This window comes from Sinohyriopsis cumingii, chromosome 3 (assembly GCF_028554795.1).
Source record: "Sinohyriopsis cumingii isolate HCF-2022 chromosome 3, ASM2855479v2, whole genome shotgun sequence".
Taxonomy (NCBI): domain Eukaryota; kingdom Metazoa; phylum Mollusca; class Bivalvia; order Unionida; family Unionidae; genus Sinohyriopsis; species Sinohyriopsis cumingii.
In genome coordinates this window covers 138,759,670-138,777,455 of record NC_142963.1, presented here as the reverse complement: position 1 = coordinate 138,777,455, position 17,786 = coordinate 138,759,670, and the positions used below count along the sequence as shown (strand labels likewise).

General features: G+C 43.6%; 1 protein-coding gene across 2 annotated transcripts in view; it reads right to left on the bottom strand.

Moving 5' to 3' along the window:
• LOC149803949 (inter-alpha-trypsin inhibitor heavy chain H3-like) overlaps window positions 1-17,786 on the bottom strand; it is a 115,370-nt gene that overhangs the window by 76,727 nt on the left and 20,857 nt on the right. For both annotated transcript variants that reach the window (XM_089953768.1, XM_089953767.1), the window contains exon 2: window positions 17,319-17,476. In XM_089953768.1, coding sequence (XP_089809894.1) covers window positions 17,319-17,476 — 158 coding nt within the window. The remainder of the gene's footprint in view (window positions 1-17,318; window positions 17,477-17,786) is intronic.

Here is a 17,786-nt window from a genome sequence, read left to right as displayed (position 1 = left end):
ACACATACCCTCACATTTTTTAAAAAAGAGTTAGTGTTTATTTTCACACTACTCTACCTACACACATTGGCAAATCGATCGTTATTTCTTTTCTAGAGTATTGGGGTAGCCCTGAAAAGGGCTGTTTTTTTGTTTGCTATGGCATTCTTTTTTTAGTTTCTAAGAATGCGATGTCATCTGAGGATAGACTTTCTGGCGATAGGTCTGCTTCTTCGGAAAGAAAAGAAGAACTCTTTGGTGTCGATACGGCAATCGACAAAGCCTCTGTCAGGTTCAGGTTGCTGCTGCTGCTGTTGTTGTTGTTGCTGCTGCTGTTGCTGCTGTCTCTGAAGTCTGTACTTCTCTGTCCATTCTTCCTTCTCCCTGTTCATTTCTTCTCTGAAGAGCTCTTCTATCAGGTCTTCAGTGACTTTTAACATTCTCACATTCTCTATTTCTTCTGGCTTCGGTATCAGACTGTGTCTGACCCTATGCAAATTCACGTAGGCTTCGTTGAGTTTAGCTAGTTTGGAGCACATCTTCTTAGGAGGATGAGTCGACAATGGGTGGTTAGACTGGAAACAACCCGGTTCTTAAAGTCAAAGCGCGGACGTGAAGGAAAACATCCCCCACACGGTTTTTGAGTCGCAACGTTTAGTGAGTGTCATGAGAGGGATAGTAAGAAATGAAAGAGCATCAATCCAACATTCTTATAGCTAAACAAAAGACAAAGGCATTTTTTTCAAAACACAACATTTTTTATTCAAAAATCACTTAACACTAAACAACAACAACTCTAACATTTTTTAACAACAATGCAACACTAAAAGTTTCTCCACTAGGTAAAGAGGGATAACAGTCTTCCATGGTTTCTAGTAATCTAGGATGACTTCTCTCAAACTGTTGATTTCTATGGTATTATCGAATTCTGCATACAGGATGACGTTCACCGTTTCACCAGGGTCTCGGTCTTTAAACTGAATTTCCACACGAATCTGGCCGGATTTTATAGGGTGGAAATGTCCCTCGTCGCTGCCTTGGTCTGGAGTGAAATCGAAAGCCCACAAAGCGTAGCCTCCTGCATAATCCTCGTACGTAATACCCTGACTGGTATTGGTTCCTAACTGTCCGGTGGCTTCGTACAAGGACAAGTACGATCTCAAGTAATTCTTCTTTTTAAAGTCAGGTTCGAAAGGTCGGGTACACAAGGTCTTGCCATCGCGACTGACTTCGATTTTGGACACGCCAAAGTGTTGAAAGTAGAAAGGATTTTTTTCGGCAGCTCCGTTGAAGGCTGTATTCTCGACGATACCAACGATCAAACGTTTGGGTAACTGTCCTTGGAACAGATGATCTTCGATCATGGATCGCTGTCTCTTGGGAATGGTGAAGGTTTTCACTTCCACGCGTCGTATGGGATACTTGGCGGTCGTTCTGCTCAACGTCTGACTGATGTCGTTTCCCACTTTAGGTAACACTTCCACACAGCGTACGTAGAGTCTGGCTTCTAGAATTTTGGTTTTGTAACCGTCACTATCAGCCATCAAATGGAAAGCGGCACTGCTACGATTCAGTCTCAGGCGGACATCCACCCCGTTCAGCAAATACTTTTCTTGCAACCACATGTCCAAATGCAAACGATCCGTCAGTTCTAAACTTGTGTCGGCTCCCGTGATTCTCTTTCTTCGTTCTACAAATCCATCATTGTTGTCTTTCTTTTCATCAGTTTCCAATATTTCAAACTTGGTAGGTTCGTCAGCTTCCCATACCACACAGGCATTGAGATGAGTGTTCTTGGCATCTATTCCGTACGTCAAGAGATTTTCCAGGTAGGCACGATAAGGGTAAGTATCCATGCTGCTACTGACCAGTTTGTTATTCAAATACAAGTCCACTCCACTGAACAAGGAATGCATGAAATTGTTGACGGGAGCTACTGCTTCATCGTCTATAGCACCTCCAGTCTTATCTAGAATTTTGACTTTCAGGTACAAGTAACTGCTATTCAGATCGATGTAATCTTCGGGCTGTCCTTTGATTTCAAACTCGATGGGAGCGGAATCGGTCAGTGAGGAGACGGGGTGAAATTCCACCCACTGGGATTCTTGCATCGTCATCATCGTGGGGGGGGGGGGGCATGGCAAACAGATCCAGTTCCGTCTTGGAACAAGCGCAAGATTCTCGGTGCATCATTTTTTTGTCTCTTTTCTCAATAATCGAAAACGTCTAAGTCTCGAACGGTTCTTCTTTTCTTGGCCTTTCTAGCTTGAAGTCTGGTGAAAGGGTGTTTTCTTCGTCGTCTCTTTCTGCCTTGTCCTTGCTGAATGCCTGACTCGGTAGCGTGCAGGGCATTTATAGGTGTTTCTCGTTGGTCTAAAATGTCTTTGCCCGTTTGCAGCAAGACATTTTTGCCTGCCCTCATGAAGGCTTCTTTAGGGTTTTGTTTGTCGATGATGACATTTTGGAGAAATTCTTTGCCTTGCGTCAGTGCCGCATCTTTCAAGGCGTGCAATCCGCGTGTCACCATCGGTTTCAACACCGGGGCCACCGAACGAAAGGCCGATTTTAATATATCTCCTAAGCCGTGTCCTAGCTGTCGAGCAACCCCTCGGTACACTGGATACATGACTTAAGAGTCGTGAGAGAACCGTTTTCGAAAATGGAGTTTCACCGTGACTTTTCCTTTGGTGAATGGAATATTTTGTCCCAAATCTCCTTTTATAGCAATGTTGACCGTGTCCAAATACGACTTACTGATCGGCAAATAGTGAGGATGGACAAATTCGCGGTGGACGTGGTAAGTGTTTCCACCTTCCTCGTCAGTGTTCGTGGCAGAATCCACTTTGAAAGGAATGACACGCAGTAACGGTACGGAGGTGTGTCCCACCACGTTGTACTCCACCACATCGGAATACACCACATCGGAATACACGAACATCAAATTCAGTCCTTGGTTCAGTTCTACCGGGGCACGAAATAACTTGCTAAAGACTCGTTGTCGTAAACGATGGGTAATTCGTTTTTCTTGATCATGGTCTTTCTCATGTCCATGTCTCCGCCCAGCATGTCATACAATTCAGGACAAAATAAAATGGACAGGATTTTACTCCGTTCAAATTTCATCAAGAAGCGACGAGCTGCTTTGTGGTACTCCATGGTGACATTTTTGTTGACATGCTCCAAAGCTTTCAGAAACACGACATTAAACCTGGAGGTTATGGTGCTGACCAAATGTTGTCCACTAAAATAATAGCCTGGGGGAATGAACAAGTGATAGGTGGTGTACTTTTGTGTACGGGTTTTCTTGTCATATTTGACATTGCTATCCATCCACTGTTGCATTTGCTCGTCATGAACTTCCACATCAAAAAAATTTTGATTGGGAAGGACATTGAGGACTTGGGTCGGGTGAATCATTTCTACTAAAGCCACTTCCCAATGGGCTTCGTGATCTAACTGGATGGCCTGAGGTAATTTGGCCGTGTAACAGCACAACGTGTTCTTGGGAAACACCTCCATGGAACTGTCACTGCGTAAGGTTAAGTAAAATTGGTTTTGGTGACTCATAATTCCAGAGTTCTGTGGCTGTCCGAGGGGTTACTGGACGTCAGAGGCGTGTCTCCGCCCAAAATGGGGTTCTGGTTGTGATTGAAGTGGTGACTGGCACTGGCACTGGACACAAGGTTCCCGGGGTTCCCGTTCGAGGTGAATTTCAGGGAGGGATTAGGAAGCAGGTAACCGATGCAACTGCTCAATAAAATGGTCCACAATTGTTTGTCTCCTTGTTGCAAACTCAAATTGGCGATGGCTGCCCCGATGACACAATACACCACGAAGATTTGGCAGAAAAAGACGATTTGCGTTTTAGGCACACGTTCTCCACACCACACCCACAAGGGTTGTTTTTGTAAATCTTGCACAGAAGAACTAGGTGAAGGAGGAGTGTTCGACGTAGCTGCGTCTGCTGTGTGAAAGGGCATGATGGTCACTTCTTTTTATAGTCGATGACTTGTGAAGTGTCGATCCAAGAATCGAAACTGGGTGGATATCCTTTCCAACGTACTTTGACTTCTTTGACACGTCGTTTGCCCACTTTACGGGTTCTGCGTTCGAGAATGCTTTCGATGTCGTACACGTCGTCTTCTTTTTTGGTGACACGTTGTAACTCGGGCAAATAAAACGTTCCTTTGAGCACTTCTCCGTTCATGTCTTCCAATTTATAGACGGCAGGATGACGGCCATGCACTCGTCCAGTGACGCGAAACAATTCGGTCGTCCAGTTAGGTAAGTAACCTTTGTCGAAAGTGCGTTTGGTTTTGCCAATGCGCACCCAATCTCCTACGGCCAACATTCCACTTTTCTCGGGGACAGCCCTCGTCGGGGACGTACCAAACAGACGCTCAAACACCAACACTTCGTTGTCGGGAGTCACGTCTTGCGGGGCACGTCCGATGCTTCGATGGTAAGATTGGTTGTACGCTTGCACCAGGTGCGGTAAGATGTCGATGTACTTCAGAGTGTGGTGATGCGTAAAATATTTCCACATGCGTTCTTTCAAAGTGCGTTGAAAACGTTCCACGATGCTGGCTTTGGTTTCGGGATTCTCGGTGGTAAAAAAATGAATGTCACGTTTCTTTAATTCTTTTTGGAAAGCTTGGTTCAGAAATTCGGTGCCTTTGTCCGTTTGCCATCGAAGAGGGTGACGACCGCTTTGTTTCAACACCCGTTGCAGGGCTCGCACTAACTCGCTGCTCGATTTGGAAGTCAAGGGCACGACCCAGGCAAATTTGGAAAAGACGTCGATGACACAAAACAAATATTTGTAGCCACGATTGTAGCTGGCCAAATGAGAGACATCGGCTAAATCGGCTTGCCATTGATGATCGATGCCTTCCACTCGGGTGCGACTTCTGGCAAACTTGCGTCGAATGGGTTTGTGTAAAGTGTAGGTAGCTTGTTCTTGTAACCATCGTTGCACTTGAGGTAAACGGAGACTTTTCAGTCGCGTTTTGGCAGCACGATACAATTTTTGAACTCCTGCGTAACCTGCAGGATGGGAGGGATCGTAGTAAATGCTGGCTAAGACTTTTTCCATTTTTTTGTGTTGGTTGGTGTTTTAATAAGACACCCACTCTTGGAGGATGCTACTCTTTTTCTCTTGGGGTATTTTCTTGGATTGCAATGCTTTGCGTGTGCGGCCAGCAATAGGTGTCGAAGAGGAGAAGGATGTCTGAGCGGGGGATATCGGTTCTTGTTTCACTTCTGTCTTCACTTCTGTCTTCACTTTCTTTTTCTCTTGTGAGGAAGAAGGGGTGGCCATCATCTTTTTAATCCATCCAATTCTGGAGGTAGCTGGTGTTGTTAACTTGCGTACTTTTTCTGGTGGAGTTTGAAACCCTTCCTCTTCTCCTTTTTCTGTCTTGGTCACGGGTACTGGTGGTACTGGTACTGGTACTGGTGATGGTACTGGACTTTTCATCAAGGTCTTAAAATCTTTCAGAGTGGGTAGAGCTGTTTCGTCTAAAGCTTTCTGGTGAAAGAGTTGCAGTCGTTGCAAGAGTTGACCGTACTTTTGCGATTTTTCTGTTTCGGACAAATCTTGGCGATCCATTAAGGACTGCAATTCGTGTTGTAACTGGGACATCTCGCTCAAATGGGGATTGGGAGGTAAATGCGGGGTGCGTTGTTCTTGCCACCGATGGTATTCCATCCATCGTTTGTAAGGTACTAAAGCTAGTTTTCGTCCTTCCATGGGGTTGTCAGGGGTCGATTCTGAGATCTTGGAACTTCCGAGGCCTTTTTATCTTGCTCCCACCAGTCCTGCCAACATGGTTCCCAAGACACCTTTCAGTATGGGGCCTAACAAGAGAGGTAAAATACCTCCACGTTGCACTAACATCTTCTTTTTTTGACGAATGGGAACTTTCTTTTGAACCATTTGGCGAAGAACGTGACGATGTTTGCCTAAGCATTGTTTCTGGTGTTTGGACAAAGGGATCGTGCCTTTCAAAACGTTCAAACAACATTCGCACACGGTATCGATGACCTCTTTGGAGGCTATTTGAATGAGTTTTTTTCGTAGGGGTGGAGAAGCTTTGGACAGAACAGATAGCATGTCCCCATGTTTGGCTAAACGTGGTGGCAGTCCTTTCCTTTTCTTTCCTTGGGGTTTTCTGGAGGGTGACTTCTTTGAGTCTTCAGGAGCACCAAAAAAAAACACTGATACCCGACTTGGTCACAGGCCTTTTTTTATACTGGAACGCGTCGCCACTGATTGTCTTTACGTCGTATTAGTTTGAGGACAGGCATGACACGTCGTGCAGGGGTACGTAACGGACTAAATCGAGCCATTTCTTGCTTGGACAAATCCAGCAAACTTTGTAACATGCCCGATCTTTCTTGAACTTTGATTTTGGGAGAAGGTACTTTGTGAGCAGCAGCCACTGCCACTAAATTGGAAGGTCCTGCCACTGGGGAAGTTCTTTTGGAGGTCATCAACGAAGAAGTTCTTGGTGTGATCAACGTCTCCAAGTACTCCTCAGTTCTGGGTGTCATTAACGGAGAAGTGGACAAACGTGAAGCTGCCAGAGACGCAGTCACCGCGGTGGAAGGTCGTGGTTTGCGAGTGTAAGGTTGCGTCCTGGCCGAAGTGCCTCTCTTGCGACTAGTTTTCTGTGGACTTTTCTTTTTCTGGGGGCTTCTTTTCTTTTTCCGGGGTGCTGGTGGTGTCTGGTCAGAGGAGGGTCCTGCCACTGGAGAAGTTCTCCTTGGGGACCTGGTCTTTTTCTTCTTGGGGCTTCGTTGGACTTTTGTCTTGGGGATAACTTTGGGGGCATTAGGATCCCATCTTAAGAGTGAGCGAATGATGACCCCTCCTAGAGTACCGCTCCCTCCAGGTTTCAAAATGATTTGTTTTTTGGTTTGAGTGTCGATGCGGGGATCGGCCAGTTGGACCAAAGCGACTTTGTTTCGATCGAGAAAGCGTTTGGTTTGATGAGGAATCTGAATGATTCCTTGGAGTAATTGACGTGCCGTCACCGTGAACCATCGTAAGACTTCTTTGAGACTAGCTTCTAAGACACGAGCTCGTGTTTGTGGATCTTTTTCTCGACTGATGCCATACAAGGCACGAATCAATTTGACGGGAAGATGCGACTGAAGGGACGTCATGTTCGCACTGAGAGTGAGACAGACGAAAAAGGGTCTGAGGTTTTTATAGATTTTTTATAGGGAGTGAAATGAAGTCGAGGACGGAGACGTGTACAGGACAGGCCCTCCGTCTTGGCACCAGTGGTGAAATAAGTGGGTACGAAATCGCAAATCCTCGGGAGTCGTAGGTTTCAAATCGACGAGTAAATAGGCGTGTGGAGTTTGAGTGGCATCGTCGTACGCCTGAGTCAACCAAGGCGTTCCTAACTGTTTGGCTAAGACTTGCACTTGCGATTTATCTCGAGGGCTTTTAAACAAGACCACGTAATGCGCATTGAGACTGATGGTGCGATGGGCTTTACTTTGTTGAAACAAATTTTGGGTGATGTAAACGACACTGGCATTACGGTGATGCCCTTTGCGCGTGAACCACAGTTTAATTTCTTCTTCGTCTTCTCCTAACATGTCGTCGAAAATGACCAAATGGGTTAGACGGGAGTCAGAGACGATGCCGTCGTCTTCTTTAGGAATGCCTTCCACAAACACGATGGAATCGCCTTGACTTTCTCGCAAGAGGCTGTACGCCGATTGCCACTCTTTGTAACACTACACGAGTCGTTGAGGGGGTCGATCGATCAAATGATGTTTATGTTCGATCAAACGTTTGACGAATTCGGTTTTGCCTGAACCGCTAGGTCCAGCAATGAGCATGTTAAAGGGATGGCGAAGATACAAAGCCTCCCAACTGGCACGATCTAAGTGTTCGTCGATGACTTTGACAGTAGAGGAAGAGGGAGCAGAGACAGCAGAGGTAGCCATGGTGTGAGAAATGTCACTTGTGACACGAAAAACAAACAAGACAAGAGTTTATATACTTTTTCAGAACACGTTTATTGAATGTTTTTTTCAAACATGAATACGAAAGACAAAAAATACATAAAAGCCAAAGGCTTAAGTACAAGAATAAAAGGCACATGATAACCATGAACGTGGAATAAACACAAGTGTCTGTACAACATGTTTTGGGTAAAGTTCTAACCAGTTCTATAGTAGGGGTAAGGTCACACAAGTGTCCTCCCGAAAGGGTCTTTCAGGCCTGTCCACGATAGTCCTGTCCTGGGTGACGGGTTCTTCTGGCACCGTCACTAACACAGGTTGAAAAGTAACTTTTTTCCTTGAATAACTCTCGTGCATACTAGGCCACCTCTTGTGTCCAAGCCTCAAAACCCTGGTCTCGGTGATGTCCAACATTTGACTCCTAACCAATCTGGTTTCTTCTTCGTCAACGACATGGTAAGTTACTTCAATGAACAATGAACTATCGATCTTGCCTAGGGTTCCTTTTCATATACAGACCAATACCGACGTGACCGTACGGTAAGGTGAAGTGATTGGGAAGTCGCACTCGCTTCTGGTATACAATTTGATAGACTTTTTCCAAGGGTCGACTGACGATGTGGTGAGTGGGTAAACGTACAATCTTGTTCGGTTGATAGGTGGTCACTTTAAAGTTTCCATCCTCTCCCGATTGCAAGGCTTCTTTCAATACCCCAAAGTTGACCACTCGACTGGTACGATGATTCAGAGTCAGTCCTTTCACTTTGCACGTCGTGTGCACTTCTCCTTGTTTGTCCCGGTATTCGTAGCCGTAATTTTTGGGACCACCACTGACGAAACTTAGAATCTTGTCGTCGGGATGCTGGTCTGTCCAGGCTCCTAAACGGTCTCCTTCGATGTCAGGGTGCTGTTGACTCGGGTGATGGATGTAAATGCAACTGTCCGTGTCAAAGTACAGGACGCGTTCTTCTAACAGTTCTAAAGCTTCGTACAATTTTAAGCGAGCATGAGCTGTCACGTAAGCCGCAATGATGACATTTCCAAAAGGGTCGTCTTGTACAAAGTCCAGATCTTCTTCGTAATTGACCAAGATCAAATCCTCTCGAACGACGTCCACGTGTTTCATGTATTTGGTTTTGTCGTGAATCATCTGGAAGTAGCGGGAAGGTTCTGTCAAATATTCCGTCTTGGGTAAACACGGTCGTTGTGCCATTTTACCCCACAAGCAATTTAACATCACTTTGGCAAACGATCGCCTGCCTTCGTTTTTTTCGATGTGGTCTAAAGAGATGCCTTCTTGTTCGTAGTATTTCTCTTTGAATTGTATTTGGTCTTCGGGAGTGTGACACCAGGAAGGATAGACGCTGGCTTCTTGTTTCAGTTTCAAAAAGGCATCCACGTAGTCGGCGAAAATGCCTTTCTGAGTAGGGTCACCCTTGTGGTACTGTTGTGTCTTGGGAAAGTGGCAAATTTCGTACACTTCTAACAGTTGGTATCCCATGTCCAGAGCTTTGAACAATTCCACGCTGACCCAGGTTCCCGTCAAGGCACGTTCTTCCTGGCTGTGATGGCAAGGTTGGTCCAGGTTGCACGTTTCGGCACAAGTACGGCACAAGGGAAACATCAGTTTGCCTTGACAATGGTGAGGTAAGACGAGATGGTATAGGTTCGTGGGAGGCAAAACTTTACACTTGATCAAGCCCTCGTATTGTCGAATGTTTTTCAGGTCGATGTGTTCCGTCAGCAATTGCGGGTGCCCTACAGGAAAGCGACAATATTTGCACACGTAGGGATACAGCGAACACACGTCCAAGTATTTGATTTCTTCTCCTTTCTCTTCGTCGGCTTGGTACAGCAAACAGGTGGCATTGGTCCTTCCTCCGTACAAACTATCCCTCGGGTTCAGCGGGTCCATGAACTGGTAACTTTCCACGAGGCGTTTAAACTCGGGATCGGTTTTCAAACGGTGATCGTATTCGTGTTCCCACATTTCCACCACTTGGTATCCTTGCTGTTCTAGCTTTAGGCGTCGCTGACAAGTGTCCTGGTACAGGTCTTCCATGGTCCGTTGTAAAAACGGATTTTTAGTGTCACGGTCAGGGTAGCAGACGGGACATCCGTGAAATAAGCAACCGTTAAACTCGTACACGATCTTGGGGTTTTCTAAGTCCCAGCCATCGACCGAATACGTTCCGATGGTCTTTTCGCCTCCTCCGTTGCGGGCATGCTGAATCCACTTGTCTTCCTTGTCGCACAAGTAATGTAACCAACGTAGGGCTTTGACCGAGTATTGACGCTTGACATAGTGGGTCGTTTGAGGACTGATGACAGCCACGGTGTTTTCAGGCATGAATCGTTGGCGGTACACTAAGGAACACGCTTTGGTAATGGTGCAAGCTTCTTTCAAAGGATCAACCCCTCCGTGTTCCATGAACAGTTCTCGAAATTTTCCACAGCAACGCCGTAAAATGTCCACGTCGGAACGACAATACTTTAACATTTCTTCCTGAAAGTCGAAAGGGTCCGAGGCGTGAGCTTGGTACCAAGCGTAGAAAGCTTCTCGTTGTTCGGTACGCATGTTGTCGGGGTCGTAATAGTGAGCCTCAGGCAAATGGGGTAGAACGGCATGTTGATTGGCTTCCGTATTGAAAAAGTGTGGAAAGTACCCTTTAGACATTTCTGTCATTCCAAACGTTTTAGGCATTCGGCTCAAAGGCATGGCCAAGTAACTCATCGAATCTTTAAACTGTACTTGTCCCACTTGCATGAAAATGATTTTGGTTCCGTTCAAAATCACTTTAGGACGTTCGGTGCCATGTTCCGTATAGTACCTCAAAAGAAACTGTCCATCGTATCCGGAGAAATTGTGAGCCATCACCGTGGCATGACGATGACAATCTCCGTAAAGTTCGATGTCCTCTTGGCTCCACGTCTTGTCGATGGGGTCTAAGACCCATTGGGCAAAATCGGCTAACGTGTTTGGTCCCCGCAAGATTTTTTCACGCCCTCCGGGAATCTTGCTGCAGTGAGGGCAATGACTGAAGATAGGTTCTTGAATGCACTTCTCGCACGCTCGATGAGCCACGCATAAATTAGGAATGTGAATGCCGGTCTCTTGCATGCATTCGAAATCGAAAAAGATGAAATTGCCTTTCTTCTTGTGACCGTCCTCTTCCTCTGCTGGGGGTTGGTATTTTTGCACGTAGCATTCGTGTTCCAAGTCCACGATGTGGTGACAAATGTGACATTTTTTCTTTCCTCGACATACGTGTGCCTTGGCATTGTTGGTAAGTATGCCTTGTCCACAGGTAGGGCACAATCTCAAGAGTTGACAAGCACATTTCTGCTGTGAACCTTGCGTCTTCAGATGTTGCTGGTAACAGGTAGGGCTGACAAACGTACGCAGACAAGTCGAACAAGGCACTGGTTCTTCGCTCAGACAGGGTGGAGAGGCCAAACATCCTGGGCATTTCAATCCACAATGCTTGTGTTGCTCTTGATTGTTATAACCATAATCACATTTCTCACAATAATAACCGTATGCCAGGAATCCAGTGATACTGGTAATGGTATCGAAATGGTCATCGTGATGATAGACATGAATGTATTTTCCGTCCTTAAAATCTTGGCCTCGAAACAACAGAGGCCCGCGCATTTCTTGAGGGTGCACTTTCAAGGTGTAGCGTGGAGCTAGGGCATCTTGCAATTTTTGCATCTCAGGAATGGCACCGGGTGTGTCTTTGGACAGTCCGGCTTGTTGTAACAGGAGTTCTGCTTCGTTTCGTTGTTTGGCTCGATAGGAACGTTGAATAGTGTTCCAGGTTCTTTTCCATTCTACCGTGTCGTTCTTGTTGGCATAGGTTCGTCCCACCACGATGGCTCGAGCTAAACACATCTGGTCTTGAGGGTTGTTAATTCGGACGAGACTTGTTTTGGTGTTGCGAAGGTCGTCCACCAATAACATCTTTTTGCGTCCTGTCCCTTGAGGAAGAGAGACGTGAGCCATTTTCAGTGTGGCTTTACCATCGGTGATGTCAAACTGGTCATTAGATTGTTGTACGTGTTGAATCTTGTCCATGACTTTGGAAGGGGTCAGTTCTGCGGGTCTGCTAAACTCGATCCAAACAGGGGATTTCAAACCGTCGTGATCTATGGATAGTGTCAAGCGATCGTCTTCTTTGGGTTGACATTGTCGTTTGAGTGCAGTGAGCAAAGAATCCCACATCTCGGTGATGAACCCTTCTGCTTTCTCCAAGGGTACGTCGGCCTTGAAATCTTTAAACTTCACCGTGTAGGTGTAAGCCGTGGTTCTAAATTTTCTAGAGGAGCGCTTTTCCGTCTCTCGAATGGAATAGTATTTTTCAGGGTTGACTAAGGGTGACGAACTTGGTTTAGAGGGTTCGGATTCTGGTTCACTCATGTCCTCTTCAAAATCACTGGCATGAATTTGTGCCAAGATTTCATCCCTGGTACGAGGCGATAGATCACGTTTCTGCCTCTTACTTTCTTCTTCTTCTTCTTTCTTCTCGAATGAATAGGATCGTTTCATCTTGAGTGCAAAACGTCAAATGACTCAAGTTCAAACACCATAGACTAATTTATAGTGATGGCAAACCAGCGTATATAAAAAGGGTGTGTCTTGTCCTTTCACTATTCATTTTACTCTCAAACCGAGGAGAACGATGGAAGAGACTACCCATATGGAACGTTTCGTCAGAGCTTTGCGAGGGGTCATTAGAAAATTCTCTTCAGACCAGCCGACGGACTACTCTCCTTCCTTTCGAGATAAGAGTCAGGATACTTGCTATATCTGTCAGAAGAAAGGGCATTGGTCTTCAGAGTGTCCAGACCGTCAAAAAAGAAATAAAAACAGGGGTTAAAAAAGACAAAAGTCAAGATACCTGTTATTATTGTAAAGAAATAGGACATTGGTCTCCAGATTGCCCAAAAAAGAAACAAGAGTAGTCAGAAGAAAAGAAGGATTCTTCAGAAGAAGAGAGGGATTCTTCGGAAGAAGAGAGGGATTCTTCGAAAGAAGAGAGGGATTCTTCAGAGGAAGAAGAGGAAGAAAGAAGACAATTCTATTTAAAAGAAGCAAAGAAACAGGAGAAGAAAAGAAGAAGGGAAGAAAATGAGGAAAAAACGGTGAAGAAATTCAAAAAACAGAGAGACTAAACAAGGAGAAAGAAGAAGTCAATGAACTTTTAATTAAAGTGTTCTGTGGTGAATTGTGAATTGGATTGTAAAAAAATGGATAAAAGAATACATGAATGATATAAGGTAAGTGTCTTTGAGTTTTGATTTTAAAATAAGAAGCTACACTCACGCACTCATACACAGACACGTACTATAAGGGTAAAATGGGTGGGGTTTATTTTTGAGTTATTGGCAAATTGAAATTGTATTTCTTTTCGAGAAATGTGGGTGGCCCTGAAAAGGACCTTTTTATTTTGGTGTAGGGGTGAGTTTAACCAATCAACTTTAACTGCCTTAAGCCTTTGCCACGGCCAAGGCCTACTTCTGATGATTGGGTTGAAATCACTAAGGGTGGTACGACAGGCTTAGTCACAGGGTTGGCGTGTTTAGCTCGGGAAGGTCGTATTCTCTTCGGTCGTGATAAAGAAGTCTGATACATTTGTTTCAGACTTCTTAACTCCGCTAAAATGTCCAACAGTACCGTAGCCGTTTGATTTTCACCCTCTTGTTTCTTTGCTGCTACTTCTTCTTGCTGTTGTTGCTGTTGTTTTTTTCTTACCTCTTCTTGTTGCTGTTGCTGTTGCTGTAGGAGAAAAGCTTGTTCCGCTTCCTTTTGTCGTTGCATAAATTTCTCCAATTCTTCTTTCTGTCTCTGTCTAAAATTCTCCACTTGCGGTAATGAAGAAGGTAACGAAGGTTCCGGAACAAATTCTTGCGAGGTAAGAAAATCCACAAAATCCCAATGTACCTCTTCTGAAAGTAAGTCCGGGTTCCCTTGGGCAGTCTCCCCTGCTGGTGCACCCCAATGGATCGTTTTCTGAGTTTCCGTCATGTTGAATCACTGTCGCATAGATTGACCGCACACAAGCGCTAGCGAATCTATATAGACCAACTGACGTCACAGACTGCTGTCTTCGGATTGGATGCGGGCTGACTGAATTTTGTAACGCGTGTTCGGATTGGTGAATGAACTCAATCCGTTTCAATCCTACCTCTACCTATAAATAAGCACAGTTCAGTGCATTGATTCACTTGTTCTCGTCGCTTCAAGATGTGGACCGATGTGCAATCTTCTACGCTTGTGTCTTCCATGATGTTCCGGACGGACATACCCATGTATGTCCGATCCAAGTGGACCGTTGTCCACAGGACAAACACCAGCCTGTGGATACGTAGGATCTACGTTGAAAGACAAGGATGCCTGAAAAGAGTGCTGATTTACGGACCAACAGTGAGACGCAGCCTAAGAACAAGAAGAAGACCAATGCGGTACCCTTTATGTTAATGAATACATTAACATAAACCCAAAGGCCCTTTTCAGGGCCAACCATATTTCTCGAAAAGAGATAGCTTTTCAATTGCCTAAATTTAAATTTAAATTTAAAAAATTTTTTAAAACAAAAAAAAGATCCCATGTTCAATTCCCCTTGTCCCTAAACAAACCCAAACTCTATTCCCCCCATGTTAAATTCCCCTTGTACGTAGAGTGACCCATGATTTTTCGCCATGTTAAATTTCCATTGTACGTAGAGTGTCCCAGGGGTCCCTGTAATGCTAATTCCCATTGTACGTAGGGTATCCCACTTAACTACTTATACGTGCTTCTCATATCTCCGTCATGCTGGAGAGTGGGCATATCTGTGTAAAGGTTTAATTTCTTTGGAAAGAAAAAAGGAAGGGAGTAGATAAAATATGCAGTACGAGATTGCATATATTTTTTTTTCACGCATTTTGGCATAATTGATGTTCAACCGACTTTGGTGCTCCTGGTGCTTAATTTGATTGCTGGTGCGAAAAACGAGACATAGAGGCAGTAAAAAATATTTGTGGACGATTAAATATTACTCTATGACACCGAGGCGACTAAACTAGAAACCATCCATATTGAAATTATCTAAAAACCAATATCACATTCTAAGTATTTCCTCTTAATCTATTAACTAGACATTGGTTTGGTTTTACTGCACAGCAGCAGATTTGGGATGGAAATCGCGTTAAGGTAAGGAAAACAAGGTGCCTTGAGCAAGAATACGCCACCGCTGACAATTTCTGCTCATCCGACGGATAAATCGAATCAGCACCTTTCCTCATCACGAGTCAAACTCGTTTAAACTCATCTTAACAAGTAATTAACAATTGACTGGTCTTTGAATTATTACTTATATACTCACATCAAGTGTCATTACTTGTATACTCACAACAGGTGTGATTACTTGCATACTCACATCAAATGTGATTACTTATATACTCATATCAAGTGTGATTACTTATTTACTCATATCAAGTGTGATTACTTATTTACTCACATCAAGTGTGATTACTTATTTACTCACATCAAGTGTGATTACTTGTTTACTCACATCAAGTGTGATTACTTGTTTACTCACATCAAGTGTGATTACTTATACATTCACATCAAGTGTGATTACTTATACATTCACATCAAGTGTAATTACTTATATACGCACATCAAGCGTAATTACTTGTATGCTCACATCAAGTGTAATTACTTGTATACTCACATCAAGTGTAATTACTTACATACTCACATTAATTGTAATTACTTATACACTCACATTAAGTGTAATTACTTGTATACTCACATCAAGTGTAATTACTTGGATACTCACATCAAGTGTAATTACTTGTATACTCACATTAAGTGTAATTACTTATACACTCACATCAAGTGTAATTACTTGTAGACTCACATCAAGTGTGATTACTTGTATACTCACATCAAGTGTAATTACTTGTATACTCACATCAAGTGTAATTACTTGGATACTCACATCAAGTGTAATTACTTGTATACTCACATCAAGTGTAATTACTTGGATACTCACATCAAGTGTAATTACTTGTATACTCACATCAAGTGTAATTACTTGTATACTCACATCAAGTGTAATTGCTTATACACTCACATCAAGTGTGATTACGTGTATACTCACATCAATTGTGCTTACTTATTTGTGTGTTTTGGTGGAGAATGGATGTGGAAGGAAGCTTAAGGGCGTGAGTGATGCAGTTTGTACCCTTCGCTGTGTCAAAGTGCTTGAAACAATCAGAACTGCTCGTGCAAGAAAATAGCTGACGTAAACAGCCGCCCCTTTGCGGTCCTTTGGTAGCTTTATTGCTTTCATAAAACCTTCCTAATAAGAATGTTACATGACAAACATTTACCTCGAATCCTACTTGAATTTCTATTTTAAAGAAGGAGGCGTCTGATTAGAAGCAGGTCTTTTCCAGTAATTTTACTAAAAGCACTTTATTTGCAAACTAAAATTTAACTTCGCGCCAAGGACATTGAATCAGTATAGTTATCGCATACCCTCCCGTTTTTTTGTACTCACACCCCGAACATTTTTAAAAAGGGAATGATCAAGGACATAAAAAATGCACAGAACATAGTCATTTCAATTATTGCTCTATAATTTCCAAACTGACTATCGCCAAGGGATACCTAACACTATCGAATTATTGGCGTTCAACGCAACCGGAAGCTTCCAAGGTAAACAAGATAACAGACTTCTCGCTGTCCATTTCTGCTTTCGAGAATAGTCTATTTCAGTTAAAACCTTATCTCTGCGTCCAATATTTGCGATGTCTCGTTGCAATATTTATAAAACACACTGAACAACAAAATGTGATGAATTCTTTTATACATGTATTCAAAGAGATGTAAATCCAAAATTTACGGAATTATTGAGATTTTCCAAGACGGTAAACTACACCACAGCTGTTGTTCGAGACACAGACTGTCGCGAGAAAATATGGTGACCGTGTTGCTAAAGATACTCCGGTTTGATTCGAAACGTCAACAAGCTGACAGAATCTGGGACTCCCTGGTACTTATCGATGAGTGAATGAAATGGCCAAGTATTGTGCATTTATTATATCCGTAATGCCATCTTTTTCTAAATCGGTGGGGAGTGGGTACAAACTAATGGGATGGTGTGAGAATACCATATAGTGTACGTTTGCAGGTTCTCTTTATCTTGGTAACTTTCATTTATTGGGGTGCTTGGGAGTGGAGGATACTAAATTTCAGTGTTGTGATTGTCTTAGAAGTAAAGCAACTACCAAAATGTCAGAAATTTGTCATATTCTCTTGACGTAGGACTGGACCACATCTCTTTTCTCTATACACTTACATCTTAAAGTCCGTGATGAAAGCCTCGTTGGGAAGCGTGACGTCAAACACCACTTCTTTGGCAACCTTGTACGGGTTCTTCACACGACTGACAACCAACGTGGTGGCAAAGCGATATTTGATGTCGGAGCTGATATGGAGGGAAACTATATCCGGTCTCTAAAGAGAATTGATAAGGAAAATTAAAATTATATATGCATATTCTAAATCATCGGTATCCATCAAGAGTTAGCAAATGTCTAAGCATCAGCCTATATTCATTGAAGTTATTTGGGCAACTGTATGCATCGTCCCGGTGAAACATTAATCCTTCTGGTGTTATGATCCAGTGGAATTTTTAGGAAAGTAAAAAGAAAGATGATTTTAAAAAACTGAAAGCTATTTTAAGCGAGATGATTTCTCGTTGTCACTGATAACGTCATCTACTAAGGGTCGCGTGATGGGAGTGGATGACGGAATAAAATTATCA